This window comes from Caloenas nicobarica, chromosome 3 (assembly GCF_036013445.1).
Source record: "Caloenas nicobarica isolate bCalNic1 chromosome 3, bCalNic1.hap1, whole genome shotgun sequence".
Taxonomy (NCBI): Eukaryota; Metazoa; Chordata; class Aves; order Columbiformes; family Columbidae; genus Caloenas; species Caloenas nicobarica.
The window spans coordinates 29,127,699-29,150,401 of NC_088247.1; the positions used below are offsets into that span (position 1 = coordinate 29,127,699).

Below are 22,703 nucleotides of genomic sequence, written 5' to 3' on the forward strand. Positions count from 1 at the left end.
TTGGAGAAAGAAGTTATCACCAATGCATTCCAGGAACCTCCTGGATTGCTTATGCCCTTCTGTGTTGTTGCTCCAACAGATATTAGGGTTGTTGAAGTCTCCCATGAGGACAAGGGCTTGTGAATGTGAAGCTGCTCCTATTTGCCTATAGGCGTCCTCATCCACTTGGTCTTCCGGGTTAAGTGGCCTATAGCAGACCCTCACTATAATGTCACCTTTCCCTGCCCTCCCTTTAATCTGGACCCATAAGATCTTGGGCAGCTTCTCATCCATCCCCAGACAAAGCTTCATGAGCTCCAGGTGGTCACTGACAGAGGGTGGCATCACCTCCTTGTCTTCCTTGACTGTCTTTCCTAAAGAGCCTGTATCCTTCCATTCCAACACTCTAGTCAAAGGAACCATCCCACATCTCCATGGTGCCAATAAGATCATAGCCCTGCAGGTGGCACACATCTCTAACTCTTCTTGTTAGAGAAGCTACATGTGTTTGCATAGAGGTGTATAAAGCATGAGGTGTGTTTTCATAAAATTAGCACATATAAGTTAAATGTGTATATTTTAGATTTGCTGAATACTTATAGTTCTTCTCATTTCTCAACAAGGAAGAGCAATACTCCTCTGAAGGATGGAGAAACTGTATATGTAAGTTTGAAAACTAAAACTAGTAAAGGTCATTTTTGTTCATTAGAACTGACTGTAGGGTATGGAAACATTTGGGGTAGATCTGCGTAACTGTCTAGAGAGACAAGGCACACTGAAACTGGCACCAAGGATCCAGGTGAAGGTTAGACTTAGAATTCAGATTTGGCTGAGCAGAAGCCAGTGCTCAGAAACCTCAGCTCAAAACTTTTTGCCATCAGCATCGTTCTGCAGTTCATATTAGCAGAACCAATTCTTTTACTAACTCATGGTATTAAAGATATTGTGCAAAAATTCACTCCAGAGCAAGGTAGAACTTGCAACAGATTTCCTAAATCAAAGTTCATCGCTTTAGCCCTCAGGGAATCCTTCCTTTCTCCTTTTATAGATGAACTATTTCCTTACTGGTGTTCTCTTAGTTTCTAAGGTGTGGCTTTTCTTTCTGGGAAAAAAAAAAAAAAAAGAGTTTGCTGTCATGTTTAACCCTACTAGGTCAGTTGCATTTTTGACACTGGATAGGTGGATGAAAAAGGAATTCAGCACATTCTTCCCAAATTTAAAGTTTTCCAGAAGTAATAATTCTTTTCAAGTTTTTATGTACTCCTCTATTCATCAGGATTTAATTCTTATCCAATAAATTTAAATATTTCAGCACTTAATTCCAGTTGCATCCCACTTTAGAAGTATGTAAATATTCATTACAAATTATTAAAGATCTTGGACTAGGAATTCCACACCATGACATTTTTTATTACATTTTGGTTTATTACAGCCCTTAAAGTACTCTAAAGATAGAGGAATATAGACATATTCAAAAAACATACATTTTTTTCAAATGTGTTTTCTTCACTTTTAAAATTATTCTTATATCCCCCAAAGTTCTTCTAAGAATATATTGAATGTGTTTATAGGATGCTCAGTGGAAAAAAAATAATAGATTTGATATAATACATCACTATATATTCCTTACTATAAATTGCAAAATACTAGTACTTCTTGTTGTGGCATCATAAATAGATAAACTAAGTCGCTAAGGATGTTCCTCATAGTTTACTCTTTTATGTTCACATACGCAGATTTATGAGTTTGCATGGTTTCAACTGAGACAGAACAGATATGAAGACAGAGGTGTTGATTTTTCTCTTACTTTGAACTTAATTATTATTTCTTATATTAAAAGAATGAGGTTGAATTTATATAACTGAAGAGAACACGTGTCCTTCCTTGTATTTATATTTTGAAAAACTTTGATAATTTCTTCGGAGATGATTGTTTGGTTTTTTGAGAAGAGATTAGGAATAAATTGGATTTTATCTTTTTGTATGAGGGTTAAAACATGGTTTGACAAAAGACATACTAGATAAACTGGCAATGAGTCAAAGTCGTACTTCTGTATTTGTTTTACTGTAGTGACTGGAGAACTTTTTAGTGCATCAATGAATCCAAGCTAGGCTAATCTCTTAAACCATCAGAAGGATTAATACTGAGGATCACCTAACTAGTTTCCTGGAATTTGGGTAGAGAAGGCACACCTACTCATATTTTAGAGAGAGCGTTTTCTGCACAAATGAGAAATGAAACATGAATCAGTAAAGTAACAATTCAGTAAAAACAGTGAAAATTTCAAATTTCAGTAACAGGAAAATTTTGCCACAGAGAAGGCAGAATTTGATCTCTAAAAATAAGCAGCATATTTTAACAATTTTAAGTTTTTCATAACTGTAATGTTTTAAACCTATCAGTGTAGCTTATTTACACTTTAATGTGATGAATTATATTTGAATTTATGTGATGTGTATATTACTATTCTAAAGCTATTAAAAACTCCATATTATTTTGTTTTAGATAAATAAAAATTGCCCTGATATTATTCGTTGTTGTTTTAATGCCCATATATAGCACAAACATTCCAGAAATTAGATTTTCTTTTGGAAGGTTCCTACTGAAGTATCCTATTGATTTTATGACTGATGTAAATAAGTTTTTCACTAATATTCTATAGACTAATTAAAAATGAGATAGCAGTATCATAAATCATTCAAAAATAAGAAATATAATGCTTAGCAAAAAAAAATCAATATTTCTCAAAATAAAAAACAAAATATCTGGGCTCTATGCTATATCTGGGCTATGCTGTGCTAAATTCAAATACTTCTATCTTTTGAAACTTAATATAAATATATTTAATACATTGAAGAATTGTAAGAAATTCTCATTTTACTGCATCCAACAGTAAGTGCTCAGTATTTTCTATAGACTAATTACAGAGGTGTGCAATGTTAGTGTGCCTTGGTTTCTGTTAACACAGTGACTACTGGTGATGGAAAAAAACCCAACGACTTTGGAATTTCCAGTGGAGAAAATATGGAAGTCTTCACACTTGCATTTATGACAATTTCTAAAAAGAGAGACTGTCTTGGAAAACTTGTACAGACATAAACATAGCAGACTGGAGCTTGGTCTGTTGGAGGATTGTCCCAGCAAAGCAGAAGTCCCTTGTTCATTCTACATGCATTTCTTACTTCAGACTCTTCTTTAAATAAAATAAAAATGGAAGACCACAAGTCTTAATCAATAGCAGTTTGATCAGTCTATAAATCTCTGACAATGGAATTCTCTTTAACTCCAGCCAACAACAATATGTTAGTAGCTCTGGACTTCGTAAATATAGTACTTTAAAAAAAGACACAATATCTGAAAGAGCTTACTTCAGTACCAGGAGCAGCATAGCTATTAGCATAACTTTCTTGTCAGGTTAATGAACCTTGCTTCTTAGCCAGGCTAATTAACTTGCTTTCTTCAGATCCAACCAAATGTATATGCCACACAGCACAGTGAAGAATCCAGTCTTTCATCCATCATGTTCGCATTCTCATTGGAGCAGTTATGCATTTCCAAATAGAGCACTATATATCATGTGTAACCACATGAGCTTTTGAAAAAAATATATATCTTAATAATAAAAATTCTTACTTATACCTCCACTTCGCATAAAGAAACTGCATAAGGTGAAAGAAGATATAAAACACATTTTCCTTTCAAAACATATATGTTTACTATTTATGCAGCATCTCTTCACTATTAAGCCATGCCAAGATCATTCGTTAAGCTATCTTCACCCACTGCTAATACAAAACTCTTTAGGAGTCTTTCCAAATTTATTTTAGCCTAGCATTGAGAGTTTCTGAAGGGAAACTAAAAGCAAATTCATTCTTTTCCTTCTAAATTGTATGTCAAGATAACTTACACTATCATATCCCAAATAAATGGCACTACTGTTATGGTATAATTTGAAGAAAAACACTCATTACATTTTAACGCATATAACTCCTAACTATGTCACCTTTTAATTTCTTAGTCAAAGTTAAAAAACAGTGCTGCTCACTTTTGACAGGGCAGAGATGCTACTGACATATTTTTTGCTCAGCAAAGGCGTCTTAGGCTGTATCCAATAAAATGAAGTTACAATTCCTTGTAAATAATATTTTAAATAAAAATATAAATAAAATCTCCACTGTATATAAAGATATTTATGTTCATTTTTGTAGCATATTTGATAATATTGAAAGGGGTAATTTGGGAAGACATAACCATGCACCTAAAAATAGGATGCAGCCAGAGACTTTTTCAGACAACAGCAGGCAAAGCAGAGAAGTGGAAAGATAACAGCCACCCATTTAATGAATAAAAATGTATTACAAAGAAAAACAGGCAGTGAAAAACAAGTTATTGGTGGTCTAGTCAAACAGTTCCAGATACAAGTATTTTCATTTACAAGAATTTGATTATTAGGGCATATCTAAATTCTCTGTGCTCCCTTGTATTTTCTTACTGAATACATGCGATTTATTCCAAGTTGGTTTTATTTATTTATTTATTTATTTATTTACTGTTATTTACTTGCTAAAAGCCAGCAACTACAGATCCTCTGATAAACAAAACCTATTTTTTTTTTCAGAAATCCAATATGACACTGGTTGTCAATGAAAGTATGAAGGCATAAATCGTTGTTTTTCACTTAAGGATTAGCTTGAGTTAACTGTCTTGTGAACTGATACTCTTGTTAGAGCCAAGCTAGCAGTAAAAGTATCCAGTAATGAAGTGACTTTTGTTTTCAGGCAATTTACAGGCATTATCTGTGTAATCATTGCAATATCTTTGTGAGATGGTTGCATTTGTTTATCTACACTTTCACCTAGAGAATATGAACTGGGATATTAATTAATTTACCCAAGGGCAGAAAGGGAATCCATATCACATTTATATTAAACTTCTGCTCTTTTCAGCTCATTGTTAGGTATGTACATCACTACACAATTTCCCTCCTCTCTAATTCAGCTTGCTATTATATTAATAAGGTAGCTGTAAATAGTAATAGAGAAAGCCTTAACTGTTTTCAGAAATAAATAATAATTTATACAGATAACCTCTGGTTTACTGTGGGTTATAAACACAAACAACCTACTAAGACAATGTCAGGACCATTTTCTTGCCTATCACTGACACATTCTGCTGTGCAAAAGAGGTTCAGGATGCTTCTGTCTAAAATCTGCTGAATGTAAGAGTGTTAGTGAACACGGATGGGAGTTAAATATGGGATAGCAAAGCAGTGCATTGAATGTGAGAATCTCCATCTCAGAGGAACAAAGGAGATAATGTTTGTGTTAATGTTTAGCTACAGCTCTTATTCAGTAAAACACTTGAACCTGTGTCTAGATTTGTCCCAATGAAGCAACAAATACAAAAGCATCATCTTACCTTTGAAGATATCTCAGTATTGTCTTCAGTTCCCAACTGATCAGGATACCGCCCTTAAAGCATTTAAGGATCTCTTGATATTAAGTACATTAAGGTCCTCTTAAAATCAGTTGCTTTGCTTGAGAGGGATGGTTGGAGATTCATGTTTCAGTACTCTGACAGTTCCAGGTTTTACTGATCATTATCAGTTTCTCTTCCAAACATCCTGGTACTGTAAGCCTTCTTAGACCATGACTATATAAAAGTAATTTTTCTGACCTTATTTTGCATAGTAACAATGAGCTTGTAAATGCATATGTCAAAAACCATTTAAAAATTTATCAGTAATTTCTTATCCATGTTAATGAATGAACTTACCAGCTGCTAAATGTCTACCCCAGTCTCCTTTGACCACAATGATTACAAAAAATGGAGAAAGCCTGCTGATCCCGGTCAAAGGATTTATAAGATCAGGAATTTCTAACCCTCCCTTTTCTCTGTTTTCTTAGTCAGCATACAGAAATATAGAAATCCCAGGTTATACAGTGTATATATCATTAGCAAAGCAAAATCTTCAGCATCATATTTCTTTCTCCCTTTATTTTGCTGGGTCTTTTTACACTTTGTGCCTAGTTCAGTTGCCACTTGGCCTGACTCATCTTGGATATCCCTTATATCCCATACCATATCTTCCAGCCTCATACAATATCTTGGATACTTGAAGGCACTTCAGGTGGCACAAAGTGCCCATGCTCAGGCAATCAGGTGGGGGTCATACATACTTCAGAGCAGTCTTCAGTTCTTTTAGGTGTGACTAATGTGGCCAGCAGAACAGGATTCCAAAGACTGGGATTTTGGATGTTTGCCTAATTTCTACAAGGTTTGCTGCCTAAAACCTGCACCTTTTTTTCCAGTACTACAAGTACTTCGTAAATCTATTCTTTATAAAATTCAGTCACAGGCAAGTTGTTATGGACACTCGTTGAGAAAATTTTCCTTTCTATTAATCTAAATAAATAGCTCTATTTTTCAAAATGTAAGCAAAATGCTTTCATCATACAAGACTTTAGAGCATCTGAGTAACAAATGTAGAACTCACAGACTATGCCAAACCAGCAATTGTATAAAATCTATAAATGCTTACCAAAGGGGCAGATGCATTTCAAGCCATTTATGTCCTCTTCACAGGCTCCTCCGTTCCAACAGGGTCTGTCTAGACACTCATTCATGCGAACAGAACATGTTTCTCCTGAAATTTTAGATTAATAATAAAAAAGTGCTGATGTGTTCAAATCATAGAGACATATTTGTAATGAAAAAGGACTATGAGGTTGTTACATTCTAAATGCTGACCCCACTGGCCAAGGTGCACTTACTGAGTACACAGGGATACTGACAAACATCCTTTATGTGTCATTAATTTTTCTGCTTCATTGGTTACAAGACAGTTCATTTTGACAGGCAATGTTGGAAGCATGACAATCAGGAAAATAGAAAGCTTTCCTACTGAGGGTATGCATAATCCTAGAGCTTTCTGCCATTATAAAAAATTGCTATATTCAGGCAAATTTTGTTCAGTTGTGTCAATCATTTTCTTTCATTTCACTCACTGTCTCCTTTGAAAAAGAATGGCAAAGTATCATTGCATATGAAAATCACACAAACACTAATTTACAAACAGTTATGCGTAACAGTAGAGATCAACCTATGTTCTACAGAAAGGTGTCAGTACTGTGGTACCACATATTTCTATTTCTCCATGTAATACAAAAGAGGACAATCAGGTGACTGAAGAATGTTTCATGCAGCAAAATACAGATGAGAGGGAATTAAATAATTAGGAGCAAAGGTAGGAAGTACAGTGAAATGTAAATTTGTAATCTACAGTAGGGGCTGCTTTGATTTTTAACAGGAAAACCTATTTCTAGGCACAGGAATATGGAGGTAAATCATATGTTCGGTACTTGTCACAGGTCGGTTGCGTACAAAGCATGCTGGGCTTTCTGTCAGCCTCACTCACAGAAGAAGATAAAACCAAAATGAATGCTGAAATTCCTCTGAATTCTTTGAACTGCAGGAAATATTTGGTCTCTTATCTACACAACACATACATGCCCTCTCATACAATCACATGAACCAAGACAGTCAGCTCTCAAAACCCATATTTTGTGAATCTACTAGATATAAAAGACATTTACTGGAGAAGCCCATAGTATCACTGAGGTTCTCTTCCACACATAAATATGACAGGGTGGCTCCTATTAAGGTTTTCTTCCTGCCTCTAAACATGCTCTGCATTTTTCATAAAACTTCAAGATATCTGGATGAAAAGGGGGAGACACAAGCAGAGATCAAGGAGAGTTCAAATAATTCAGTAAACTAAAATCTATCTCCTAGCAGCAGCAGCATAGAATGTGCTATGACGCCAGTGAGGAATACAGACAGTCAGAACTGGCCAAGATATAAATCCTTGTCAAAGTTATTTTAATTTTTTACATTTTCTTTGAAGGGCTGAAAAGGTAACAGCAATATGTGCAACCTTTCTGATCTAATTCTGATATTTCGCTTTCTTTATATTTTCTACTTCAGATCAATTTCCACAGTTAAGTCCCTGATTGTGGTAGGTGTCTTTTGAGGAAGATATATGGAAAAGCATTAGCATCTGTTCTGTTATTCTGTGTAGACAAGTGGAGAGTAGTGCAGAGTTTCTTCTAGAATTAAACCATCTGGCCACAAGTCATGGGTAAACTGCAGCACATACAAGAAAAACTCTTTGAAACAGATTATTTCACCTACCTTGACTTGTTGTGTACTCCTAATAGATAAAAGGTCGAAATAAAGCAAATGCAGTTCTAAGGGAAATAATGGAATGCGATCATCCTCATTTACTCATTATATCAAAGATTTGTGAAATTCTTACTACCTTTTTGTGAAGATGGCTCTGTTTTCCTCTTGGATCTAATGTGGCAAATGTATCTTACTGAACTGGATAGTACTATAATTTTAGGACATGGCTGTAACAGGTACAACTACAATATCTCATGAACTGTTCTTATTCGTCTCCTTTGATCTTCTTTTCTTTTGGGGATAGGAAATTGGGTGTGGCATTCAGCAGGAAAATGAGTCAACTACTTGTAGGCTTCTGACTGCAGATGTATACTTTAAAATTGAGTATTTAGGGTAAAATTCAGTTCCCTAAATGCCAGTATCTAATGCAATATAGGATATCCTGTATTCAGTCTCAAGGAAATAGTCCCATGGGGATGAAATGGACAATAACCATTGACAGCTGCAACAGTGCAACAGTCATTCAGGCTGAAAATCCTGATGGGATGGTAGGAAATAAAAGAACAAAAATACAGCGGGTAGCTGTCAACTGAGGAGTATTTCCAAAAAGGAACAAAGAATATAATGTACTGGGCAAGGTAAAGCCTTTGAACAATTCAAAAGCAAAATGACACATGATCTAAAGGTTAATTCTGTGGCCATGTTTTGACTGAACTATGTGAAATTATACAACACCTGGGGAGTCCTGAGAAGATGATGAAATAATGAAGGCTAGAGGAATATGGGACATGAAATGAACATTGGAGCTTTAGCTGTGTTAAGGAGTAATGACAAAACCAGTTTGTGTGTAGAAAAGTTGAACAAGGAGTAAAAGCCATTCTCCCATTCCAAGGCTGACAGGAAGCATAATGATTCTGTCAATATGAGAAAGGATGTGAGAAAAGGTAATTTATTTCGTATCTTCATTTGGAAAAAAAAATCTAATCTAATCTAAAACTAAGAAATTCTCACCAGAGGCATCAGAAACTGAACTTCATTTCTGAGATCATGCCACTAACTCTCGTTATTTTAGGACTTCAATAAGTACAGTTTTTCTTAATGTATTAATCTATATTGCAATACTCCATAGATTAAAAGATTTAGTTCCATTTTAGACAATTAATCCCAGATGTCTAAACTAATATTGTACAGTAGAGATATGCATGCTATGCTTGTTTAGCAGAAAACTGTCTGGTTTCAGTTATTATGCTATTGTTTACCTGTGGTCATGCTAGATGTATATGATTTCCATTCTTCATTTAGGAGAATAAGGAAATGGGAAAAAAAAATCCCTGTTCTGATCAAGGTGCTGATTTTATGCTGGAGGCTGTTATTACAGCTAAATTACTTCAGTTGACAAAGAAGCAATTACATGCCACTCAGCCTTATCTGAGTTATCAAGCACTGAGAATACCTTTCTCATAACTAATGAAAATATTTGTGAAAACCACAGACTGATTTACAAATTGTGCTAGCTAATGGTACTTGCAGAGTGATTTAGAAAGATATCAAACTTTCTGTTATATTTCACTTAAAAATACTGTTAACACATTAAATACAGATAGTTCACTGTTTGTTTTTTGTTTGGTTTGGCTTTTGTTGTTGTTGTTGTTGTTGTTGTTTTTCCTGACAAACTTGCAATATTGTTGACATACACAGCTAAGCATTTAGTTTCTATGCATCTCTCTTACCATTCCTGCAAGATCGCTTTTTTTCCCTTCTGATTTTGCTATCTAGCCACTGAAAAATATACTATTTCCAGATATGAAAAACTTATTTTATTTTTCATCTATAAGTTAACTGCAGATTTAATCATTCTGTACATCTCAGAAAAGGCAAGGAGAATAGCATTTCTTTCCTATGAATCATGTTTGTCCTGGTGCATTGGTTTGAAAATGCTGTGGTATAATTTGTATCAGTTATTTTCTGTTTTATGGACTGCAATACCCAATTTATGTTGGCTGTTTCTTGGGAATAGAATCTTATATTATATCACAACAAAGAACTGGACAATGCTTATGACTGTACTGTGTGGTTTGGCATTGGCTTACTTTATGATATTGCAACCGATAATGAGTTTCTATTCATTTCTGCTTTACTTTGAGAAACCTCCGAGAGAGATAAAATCCAGCTATGTGTTTGCTAAATGGGCTAGTGAATCTTTAGAAAGGTTGACTAACCATACTTTTGCCTTCTCGTTTGAGCAGATTACCAACATTTTTGAGTGCTTTGAATATCCGTGGAGTTTTGATAGAACTATAGCAGTGCTCTCTGCCATGACGAATGCGCTAGTATTAATACTAGTGTTAAGAGAAATTAGATTAAATCGGAAGTTTATGTCCCTTTTGAGCAAAGAGAGTTGCATGGTGTCTGTTGAAGCCGGAAGGGCAGCTGAAGCTGCAGCTGCAGCCACCGCACCCCCAGTCGCAGACACCACGGCTACACAGGCTCAAGCTTCTTCCTTGACTGTGGATGATGTTGCTTGTCCAAAGGCTAACAGGGCCCCTCCTTCCTCAAACATGGGGCATGGTTGCTGTTGCAACAATAACAACCCCTGTGATAATGGTGAGCCCATATCAGCATTAGCTGCCGGTTGTAAGAAAGTCACTAGAAAGGCTACTCATACTGCAGATGATGGCAACAGGCCAGACTCATTCCAAGGGGCATCATCAAGGGAGGAAGTGACCACTACTCGGTCCTTTTCTCCAGGTGAGCTGAGAGATCTGCGAAAAGACTATAGTCGTTGTGATGGCGAGAATATTGTAACCTGGATGCTCCGATGCTGGGATAATGGGGCTGAAACGATAGAACTGGAAGGCGGAGAAGCAAAACAGCTGGGATATCTATCAAAGGATTCCACCCTTGATAGGTCAATTGCAAGTGAGCACAACTCCGCTACCCTCTGGACCCGACTCCTGACAGCTATGAAAACAAGATTTCGTCACAAGGACGATTGTCAGTGCACATCAGGGAAATGGAATACTATGGGGAGAGGTATCCAGTTCCTGAGAGAATTAGCTGTGCAAGAGATCATCTATTTTGGGCCAAACAGCCAAGAGGGGATAGACCCAGATAGAACTGAGTGTACACGATCTATGTGGTGGAGATTAGTACAAAGTGCACCACCTTCATATGCTAAGTCATTGGCAGGAATGGTCTTGTCAACTGGTGGTAGACAAAGTGTTTCTGACATGACTGAGCAGCTCCGGGAATTTGAGGGCAGCCTTGCTGGTTCTCTACGGGCTTGTGTCTCTGCTGTGGAGAAACTGTGTGAAAAATCTGATGACCGGTTTGAAAAGCTGTTGCAAGAAATCAAAGTACTCAGAGAAGACACACACGCTTCACGAACCAATGTTGCAGCTGTTAGGAAAAGGTGTTTCCAATCTCCGGAGAGAGAGCAGAGGCAGACCAGCACCAGAAGTTCACTGTGGTCCTTCCTACGTGAGCAGGGAGAAGATATGAATAAGTGGCATAAAAGATCTACTTCAGAACTTCAAGAACGAGTACGTGAGTTAAAAGGGAAAACTCCTAAGAAAAGGGCTGCCCCAGTTTACAGAAGGGACAGAAGAGATTCTGATGCTCATGAAGGAACCTCTAATTCACACTCAGAGACTGTGCAAGACAGAGATTAGTGGTGCCCTGCCTCCAGCCAGGTGGAGGAAAGGAATAACAAAGTTTATTGGACTGTACAGATACGATGGCCTGGTACAACGCACCTCCAGGAGTACAAGGCTTTGGTGGACACTGGCGCTTGGTGCACGATAATTCCTTCAGATTATAAAGGAATGCAATCCATCAATATTTTTGGAGTGACGGGGATCCCAGGAACTGACTGTTGTAGAGGCTGAAATGAGCCTAACTGGAAAAAAATGGCAAAAGCATCCCATTGTGACTGGCCCAGATGCTCCGTGCATCCTTGGCATAGACTACCTCAGGAGAGGGTATTTTAAGGACCCAAAAGGGTATAAGTGGGTGTTTGGTATAGCATCTGTGGACACTGAGAAAATTGAACAGCTGTCTGATTTGCCTGGTCTTTCAGACGACCCTTCTGTTGTAGGACTGCTGATGGTTGATGATCAGCAAGTGCCAGTTGCTACCACGATGGTGCATCGTCAACAGTATCGCACCAACCGGGACTCTTTGATTCCTATTCAGAAATTGATTCATCAACTAGAAAGCCAGGGTGTGATCAGTAAGACTCGCTCACCTTTTAATAGCCCAATTTGGCCAGTGCATAAGTCTAGTGATGAGTGGAAACTAACTGTAGACTATCGTGGCCTGAATGAGGTTACACCACCTTTGAGTGCTGCTGTACCTGATATGCTAGAACTGCAATTTGAACTGGAGTCAAAGGCAGCCAAGTGGTATGCCACCATTGACATTGCTAATGCATTTTTCTCTATCCCTTTAGCAGCAGAATGCAGGCCGCAGTTTGCTTTCACCTGGAGGGGCATCCAGTACACATGGAATCGCTTGCCCCAGGGGTGGAAACACAGTCCTACCATCTGCCATGGACTGATCCAAACCACGCTGGAAGAAGGTAAAGCTCCAGAACACTTGCAGTATATTGATGACATCATTGTATGGGGCGACACAGAGAAAGAAGTCTTTGAGAAAGGTGAGAGAATAATTCATATTCTTTTGGATGCTGGTTTTGCCATAAAACGTAGTAAGGTCAAGGGACCTGCACAAGAGATTCAGTTTTTAGGAGTAAAATGGCAAGATGGTCGGCATCAGATCCCAATGGAGGTGATCAACAAAATTTCAGCTATGTCTCCACCCGCTAATAAGAAGGAGACACAGACTTTCTTGGGTGTTGTAGGTTTTTGGAGAATGCGTATTCCCGACTATAGCCAGATTGTGAGCCCTCTCTATTGAGTGACTCATAAAAAGAACCAATCTAAGTGGGGACCAGAACAATGACAAGCCTTTGAACAAATTAAGCGTGAGATAACTCATGCGGTGGCTCTTGGACCAGTTTGGACTGGACTAGATGTTAAGAATGTGCTCTACACTGTGGCCGGAGATAATGGTCCTACCTGGAGCCTCTGGCAGAAGGCAGCAGGAGAAACCCGAGGTCGACCCTTAGGTTTTTGGAGTTGAGGATACAAAGGATCGGAGGCCAATTATACTCCAACTAAAAAGGAAATACTTGCAGCTTATGAGGGAGTCCAAGCAGCTTCAGAAGTGATTGGTACTGAAGCACAGCTCCTCCTGGCACCTCGACTGCCGGTGCTGAGCTGGATGTTTAAAGGGAAGGTTCCCTCCACGCATCATGCAACCGATGCTACGTGGAGTAAATGGATTGCATTGATCACGCGACAAGCTCGAATTGGGAGTCCCAATCGCCCAGGGATCTTAGAAGTGATTACGGACTGGCCAGAGAGTAAAGACTTTGGGATGTCCCCAGAGGAGGAGGAAGTAACACGTGCTGAAGAAGCACCACTGTATAGTACCCTTTCAGAGACTGAAAAGTGGTATGCCCTGTTCACAGATGGATCCTGCCATCTTGTAGGAAAACACTGAAGGTGGAAAGCTGCTGTGTGGAGTCCCATACGATGAGTCACAGAAGCCACTGAAGGACAGGGTGAATCTAGTTTGCAGAAGTGAAAGCCATCCAGTTGGCCTTGGACATTGCTGAATGAGAAAAGTGGCCAATACTTTATACTGACTCGTGGATGGTGGCAAATGCCTTGTGGGGGTGGCTACAGCAATGGAAGAAAAACAACTGGCAATGCAGAGGTAAACCCATTTGGGCTGCCACACTGTGGCAAGACATTGCTGCTCGGCTAGAGAGCCTGACTGTGAAAGTTCATCATGTAGATGCTCATATGCCTAAAAGTCGAGCTACCCAGGAACATCGAAACAACCAACAAGTGGATCAAGCTGCTAAGATTGAAGTAGCTGAAGTGGATTTGGACTGGCAACATAAAGGTGAACTCTTCTTAGCAAAGTGGGCCCACGATGCTTCAGGGCATCAAGGTAGGGAGGCAACCTATAAATGGGCTCGTGATCGAGGGGTGGACTTAACTATGGACACTATTTCACAGGTTATTCATGAATGTGAAACTTGTGCGGAAATCAAACAAGCTAAAAGGTTAAAGCCTGTATGGTATGGGGGGTGATGGTTAAATTATAAGTATGGAGAGGCTTGGCAGATTGATTATATTACATTTCCACAAACTTGTCAGGCTAAGCGGTATGTGCTTACAATGGTAGAAGCAACCACCAGATGGTTGGAAACATATGCTGTACCCCATGCTACAGCCTGAAATACGATCTTGGGCCTTGAAAAGCAAGTCCTTTGGCAACATGGTACACCAGAAAGAATTGAATCAGACAATGGTACTCATTTCAAAAACAGTCTTATAGACAACTGGGCCAAAGAACATGGTATTGAGTGGGTATATCACATTCCATATCATGCACCAGCTTCTGGGAAAATTGAAAGGTACAATGGTTTGTTAAAAACTACACTAAAAGCACTGGGTGGTGGAACCTTTAAAAATTGGGATTCACATTTAGCAAAAGACACTTGGTTGGTTAACACTAGAGGATCAACTAATCAAGCTGGGCCTGCACAATCAGAAATTCTACGTACTGTAGAAGGAGATAAAGTCCCTGTAGTACACATTAAAAATATATTAGGAAAGGCAGTTTGGGTCACTCCTGCCTCAGGCAAAGGCAAGCCCATTCGTGGGATTGTTTTTGCCCAAGGTCCTGGTAGCACCTGGTGGATGATGCTTAAAGAGGAGAAGTTCGATGTGTACCTCAAGGGGATTTGATTTTAGGTGAAAATAGTCAAGACTGAACTGCATGATGTTAATTTCCATACTAACAGTGTCTAATAAGTGTCTTTCAGATCAAGACAGTGGTGATGGAACCAGAGCTAGTTTCTTGGAGCAGCGCCTGACAACTTCTTCGAAGTTGATGTCTTTAACCCACAAACAGTGGTCATGAGATGTACTAGATGTGTGATAAGTGAACTTAAATGAGTTTTTCCGAAGGATGGCCCATGGACTAAGAGAATGATGAGCTACACCTTCATATATATATGTGTATAGTTGTTGTAATTAATTAGATCGCATTAATAGATTGTATTAATTAGATTGTGTTGATGAGGTTTAAATATGCCGTGAATGATATGTTATAAGCGGTGGAATGTCCTGGGTCATTGAGGGGGGGCAACGAGAGGAGGTGGTCTGAGTCAGGTGACCACGAATTGACCAATTGGAGTATTCCATCCCATTCACGACTTCCTGGATTTAAAAGGTGGACCCGAAGGACTCTCTCTCTCTTCTGCTGGGTCTCCTGCTGCTTTGCTTCGTCTCTGCATTTTTCTGCTGTCCCTGCAAGCTGACGCCTCGTGGCTGTCCCTGCAAGCTGGGGCCTCGTGACAAACTGAATCTAGTTCTGGTTGGCTGAAGGATCCTGCCAGACTGAGCTGCTGGGAATTGCAAGACTGGTTCTATAATATTTGTTCTGCTTTATTTTTCTCTATGTTTATTTAGTAGCGTTAGTAAAACGTTTTCAAATTTTCCAGCTTTCTTCTCTCTGTCCTTCTTTTCCTTTCCTTTCAAAATCGCCTGTCCTTAGTGAAACAAAGGGGGAAGAGGGGGGGGCAGAAAACGGGAGTGGGGAAGAGGGTTAAGGAAAATACATCTGCCGCGGTTTTTGATTGTCTCCCCGCGATCAAACCGCGACAATGTTAAAACTTGGAAAAACCTTCATGTTTTAGTGCATTTTCGGCAAATCAAATGCACGTGTAGTAAAAATAAAGGTAATCACTTTTTGTGTACTGTGGAGAATTACTAGCTCTTCTGGTTACGTGCCGTAACATGGAGTGCCATTAAACTGGTAATTGCACCTGACAAAAGGCATGTCCCAGAACTTCTTGAAAACAGTTGCTAGGGAAATTTAAGAATTCAAGTCCTCAGAGGGAAAAGGAAATATATGGACAGTATTTTTTAAATATTTCAGAGAGATTCAAAGACTCCGTGAAGCTACTGTGAGACCAAATTTTCTGAGTATTCAAGACACAAAAAAAGCTGGACATGTACAGAGAAGACTTTTTTTTTTTTATATGCAGCTAATCTCAACTACACATTCAACTATCCATTTGAAATGGATAGTGAGAACCTCATTGAATATTCCTTCACTTCAAAAGTAAGAGCAAAATACAAAGTTTCATTTACATACAGTTTATACCAACTTTTGTTTTAAAGGTATTAAGGGATATAAAGTTTGACAATGAAAAGGCAGATAGAGTGACCACAATTAATAAAAGGATGTCTAAGAATATTTTTTGTTTTAACCAGAACTCCTTACTTGAGGAAATATTATTACAAGACGTGAGAGGAATCTCAATATTCCTAGATCAGATGAAAAGCAAATTATTTAAAATTCTACTTAATGTCATCTTAATGAGTTACTGTTGGGGGAAAAAAAAAAAAAGGTTTTAAAAATTCAAGTAGTATCCAAAACAGTAACAATATATATTCAAAGGTTGTCTTCACAACACTCCTGCCTTACTGTGGACCATCTTGTAAAATGTATATAGACATAAAGCATTCAAGTCATGTACTTAAGAACAAATGATGCAATTTTGTTTGTTTCTAAGCAACATAAGTTATCATGTTATATAAGAGAGGTGTCAGCCTGAGTAACAATTCTTCTTACTTTGCATAAATGCAGTTATCAAAAAGCAAGACAGTCCAGGTGTGGCCTTAGTGAACTTAACCAACATTTCCCTTTCTCAAATACGTTTTCCTCCACACTTTGTCATTTTTTTATTTTATTCAAGATCTTTTCTGTGTAAGAAGTTGCAATATTTAAAAATCTGAAACAAAAAACCAAATTATTTACTTCATGCAGTGTAAACCTTTATGTGAGCAGTTGTTCCAAATTGAAAGTGATTTATGTAATGTTGTCTTAAATTGTTTCATTGGCTTAGATTCTCTGAAAGAGTTTTAACTTGGAGAAAGTCTGTGGCTCTTCAGCTGTAAACTGCCAAGTACCCAGCTCATCTCTCTCCGTGGGATTACACTGTACATCTGACAGGCAGGCTGCATTAACACAGGGTGCCAAGGACAATCAGGATCCCCAAGCAGAAAAAGCCAAAGCCCCCATGGAGGCTTCACTGATGGATGCCCTGAGCCACACATCCAGCCCAACCCAGCTCTGTTTGGTGCTGGAGATGTACTGACAGTATGGCCTTGCCCTATTGAAATAGGAACTGTATGAATGGAGATGGAAGCAGGTATATTAAATGCAGAAAGGGTGTGTGAACAAACCAACTGAACCCAATTGCCTTCCTTTGTGCAGCAGAAATAATAATTTTATAATTTCAAGTGACCCTGCAAGGATAAGCAGATATCAGGGCCCTTAGAACACTAATAGGCCCTAATTACCCTGAGCAGCCTCACCTGGGACCTGCCCACACACCCTGTCTATTGTCCAAGGAGCTGTTTCAGCTCAGCCCTACTCAACTGTAGGCACTCAGGTCTGGCCTGAGTTAATCTGTAGATGTTCCTGTTTCCAGTCCTGCCTTTCGCCCCATCTCAAGAACAGACTTCAACCCATGCTGTAGGTAATTTTTTTCTTGGGACACACCTCTTGTATGTTCATTGGAGCTTTGTCTCTGGTTCTGTCTCCTGCTGCTTCTAACTTGCTTCCGTGGATAGCTCCTGGACCTGGTCCATTGCTTGTGATGCCTGGGGCTTGTGAGGTACCTGTTACCAGCCTCTGCTCCACCCACCCTGTTTAGATGCTGCAGGGCTATGCCTTGCTAAGTGATGGCAGTACCTGCACTAGGGTTACCCTTGGATCCTGCTTTGTGGTGCACATTGTGGAGCAGACTTGCTCTTGCTGCTCCTTGTTAACAGGATCACTCTTCATTATGTATTAGGGTGTCCATCAGCTGTTCTAGAGTTTATTTTTACAGGAGTTAAGTGTTCCTAAAGTTACTGATGTTGAAAAGGTTTGGTTTTCACACTTAATTTGTTTTTCTTAATGGCATCAGGGATATCTGTTCACATCTATCACAGAAGGGTGACACTATTTAAAAAATATCCAAACAATTTAAAACCAAGGAATAACTTACTGAAAGTACAAAGACTTAAAACCTCTCAGATAGACTCCAAATGTTAAGTGGACTTGTCTGATGTATTTGTAGAAAAAAAAAGCACAGAAATTGAAAGTAATAAAATGGTACTAAAAAATGTCCTAATTGCATTTTCCTCTTTTGGACAAAAAGAAAAAGTACTGAAAAGCATCATATATAGAATATATTAATGGCAAACTCTAAAAGCTACTGAGAGGCCTACATTGGTGATGGGCCTTAATACTGTTATTTGTTACTTACACATGGGTAGAGCAATGATGTTTCAGTGTCTTGCTATGTGAGTTACAGTATATATTCAAAACGAAAATATTTTCCAAATCTTAACTATACAATCAATGTGATATAGATGCAAACCCTCAAGAGAAACCAATGAGGCTATATTGTATATCTACTTAGAGCTCTCAGCAGCCATCTTCACATTTTTATAGGCATATAAACAAAAAAGAAGTTTAATGAAGGATGTGTTTGTATGAAGGCAGCCTTTTTTTCAAATGCTTCCAAAAAGATCTTCTTTTGAACCAGAAATGAAGCACAGTGTTATTTGTTCAGAAATACCAGTCATCAAGAAAGCTGGAGTCATTTGATGCTGAACACTGATGCTTTGAGATTAACACAAAGATATGGAAGAAGGGATAGACTGAAAATGACTTTGAAGGTGAACAGAATTATATTGGAAGAACTGAGCCAGGAGAGGGCAATATAGAGGGTGATCCCATGATAAAAAGGGTGGGATAATTTTGTTGAAAACAATTATTTACTCAGTCTTCAAAGACCATACTGCAAACTTCCAAGTCTGACATTAGCCAAATTCTCTTGTAAGTGATGGAGAATACTCCAGATATATACAAAATGTCTCCATATTAAAGTTGCCATCACAAGTACAGTTTACAGTTCAAAAGAAGAGACTGTGGTACATGATGTTACAAAGTACTTGTTTTTACTGTGCAAACACACAAGCCTTGGATTTTTTATGAAGTTGGTTTTTACCAAATAAGATCATGCTTTTCATGTTGACAAGTCCCATTACAGTTCCTAAGGGGTCCCTAGCTAACAGAATGTAAAGCATTTGAGAAATGCTGATAGACATCAGATGGATCAATCATCTAGGCAGAGAGGACAGCTCTGAGTTATCTATGTAAAATTTTGCTTCTGAAATAAAAACTGATTCTAACGTTGTATTAAAGAGTACCAAGGGATTCATTTAATAGCAGGAGAGAAACCAAGTTGATGACTGGGAGCTTATGGCTTATTTGCAAATCTATGAATCCTTGTACACAAAGTATAATAGTCTCCCAAAGATGCACAGAGCCCTGAGCAACAATAACTTCTGTTTTACTCTTTAGTTTATTTACTATTGCCTTTGATATTTCATTTGAAAATAAATTTACTCTTTATGAAGAAAAATTAAGTACATCTGGATATGCCAAAAAGTTGAATTACAGACAAAAGACTTCACATACACACATACAAAAATAAATGAGATAGGAATAAATGTGGTTTTTTAGTATTATACTGAGATACTCTTCACTGATTCATATCATGTAGTTATGACTGAACTTCAAATCTGTTTTGTGCTGGAAAATATCCCAGGATCATAAACTGTCAGAGACTATATGAAAATGGAATTGCTAGGGTAGTGATAACATTTTATAAGTTTAAACAACCTTTTATTTTTGTTTGTGGTTTATACTCTGAAAAGTCAGGATTCAATATATTCAGTACATGTGATAAGTTACACTAAGTGAGTAATATTGTGAAATTTCTTTTTTCCTTCAGTTCACTTCTGTGGGAATGCTATTATATAATACCTCATTGTGTGATAAAATAACGATAATAGAAGCATTTTTCAGTAATATATCATTGTATCATTTATACAAGCAAGTCCTCATGTTCATAGAGTCACAGAGTGGTTGAGGCTAGAAGTAACCTGTGGAGGTCATATTGTCTCCCTGCTCAAGTGGGAACATCTAAATCCAGTTTCCCAGGACCATGTCCAGACAGCTTCTGAATGTCTCTATGGATGGAGATGCCACAGCCTCTATGGCCAACCCATACCAGTGTTCAGTCACTCTAACAGTAAAAAAGTATTTACTGATACTCAGACAGCTCCTCCTGTGTTTTGGTTTGCCCATTCCATCTGGTCTTCTCACTGTGCAGCACTGAAAAGACCCCAGCTTTATCTTCTTTGCACCCTCCCTTCCAGTATTTATATACATTGATGAGATCCCCTCCCTGAGCCTTCTCCAGGCTGAACACTATGGGGTCCCTCAGCCTTTCCTATAGGAGAGATTCTCGAGTCCCTTAGTCATCTTAGTGGCCCTTCACTGGACTCTCTCCTGTTGTTCCATGCCTCTCTTGTACCAGAGAGCCCAGAACTGGACACAGTACTCCAGGTGTGGTCTCAGTACAAATGCTGAGTAGAGGGGAAGCATCACTTCTCTTGATCTGCTGGCAAAATGCTGCCTAATGTAGCCCAGGTATTTGCCACCTTTATCACAAGGGCACATGCCTGGCTCACATTCAACCTGATGTCCACCAAGACCCCCAGATTCTTCTCCACAAAGATGCTTTCCAACTGGTCAGCACCCAGCATGTACTGGTGCTTGGGGTAATTCCTCCCAAGGTGCAAGACTTGGAACTTCTCCTCCTTGCACGTCATGAGATCCATGTCAGCTCATTTCTTCAGCCTGCCAAGGTCTCTCTGGATGGCAGCATAACCCTCTGATATATCAGCCACTCTTCCCATTTTTATGTCTTCTGCGAACTTGCTGAGGGCACATTCTACCCTATCAGCCAGATCATTTATGAAGATATTAAACAGGACCAGAACCACTACTGACCCCTGGGGCACACTGCTAGTTACTGGCCTCCAACTTGACTTCATGTTACTGATTAGCAACCTCTAGGACTGTTTATTCAACCAGTATTCAATTAATCTCATTGTCCAGCCCATATTTCATCAGCTTTTTCATGAGGATATTGTCAGAAACAGTTCCAAAAACCTTGCTGATATCGAGGTAGACAATATACTTTACTCTCGCCTCATCTACCAAGTCAGACATATCATTGTAGGAGTTCATCAAGTTGGTCAAACATGACTAGCCCTTGGTGAATCCATGATGACTATTCCAGATGATTTTCTTGGCATTTAGGGTTTCCAGGATTAGCTGCTCCATTGCCTTCCCAGGCACCAAAGTGAGGCTGACATGCCTGCAGTTCTCCAGGTCTTCCTTTTTGCCCTTCTTGAAGATAGGAGTGACATCTGTTTTCCTCCAGTCTTTGGGCACTTCTCCTAATCACCATGACCAATTGAAGTTGATTGACAGTGACCTCATAATGACAACTGCCAGGTCTCGCAGCATTTGTGGGTGCAGCACATCAGGGATCATGGACTTAGGTGTCTCTAGTTTGCCTATTTCCTGATCTGAGCCTCTTGCACCTCTTCCATGCCTTCTTTGCTCCAAACTTTCCCTATGGTCTCCAGGCCACTGGATTTCTGAAAGACAGTCTTATTACTACAGACTGAGGCAAAGGCATCATTCAGTACCTAAAAACTTTTCCATGTCCAGTGTCATCAAGTCCCCATCTCCTTGAAAAATGGACCCACATTTTCCCTACTTTTCCCTTTGTCACCTACATACCAGTAGAAACCTTCTTGTTGTCTTTCACATCCATTGTCAGATTTGACTGCATTTGGGCTTTGTCTTTCCTGACATTCCTACTGTATGTTCAGATAATGTCTTTGTATGTCCCCTCAGGTTACCTGTGCCTGCTTCCACCCTCTATCTTTCCTTTTCTGTGTTTGATTTTGGCCTGGAGCTCCTTGATCATCCATGGAGGCCTCCTGGCATTTTTTCCTAACTTCCTGCTCTTTGACATGAACTACTTTTGAGCTTGGAGGAGGTGATAGGCTTTCTTGGGCCCCTCTTCCCTCCAGGACTTTATCCTATGAGACTCTTCCAAGCAGATCTTATAGCCACTCTATTGTCCCTGCAGTAGATATTGGTGCAGTTGAAGTCTCCCATGAAGGTCAGGAAAGTACAAAATAAGAGTTGAAGTTTCAGCAGTGAAACAGAAATATATTATGTTAGATTTTGTACAGGTGAGCCAAGTATTTTTTTCTCTTCACTTGCAGTCAGACATTTGGTAGTGCTATCCGAATGGTTTTCAGGCCACCTCAGGGACAATACTCTGTTTTTTTACACATTTATTAATAAATGAACATGAAGAGGAAATATATTTATTAAATGTGTATTTAAACGACCAAGAAATTGTATACTGAACTCAAATTGAGAACAAGATACCTGCAAATGTATATCACAAACATGTAATTACTTAAATAACTCAGCACTTTAGTAGTGACCCAGAAAGATCAAAA

At 38.7% G+C, this 22,703-nt stretch overlaps 1 protein-coding gene across 1 annotated transcript in view; it reads right to left on the reverse strand.

The window, feature by feature from the left end:
* Positions 1 to 22,703, reverse strand: part of EYS (eyes shut homolog) — an 826,250-nt gene that overhangs the window by 684,538 nt on the left and 119,009 nt on the right. The window contains exon 11 of the mRNA XM_065631328.1: positions 6,521 to 6,625. Within this exon, the coding sequence (XP_065487400.1) occupies positions 6,521 to 6,625 (105 nt within the window). The remainder of the gene's footprint in view (positions 1 to 6,520; positions 6,626 to 22,703) is intronic.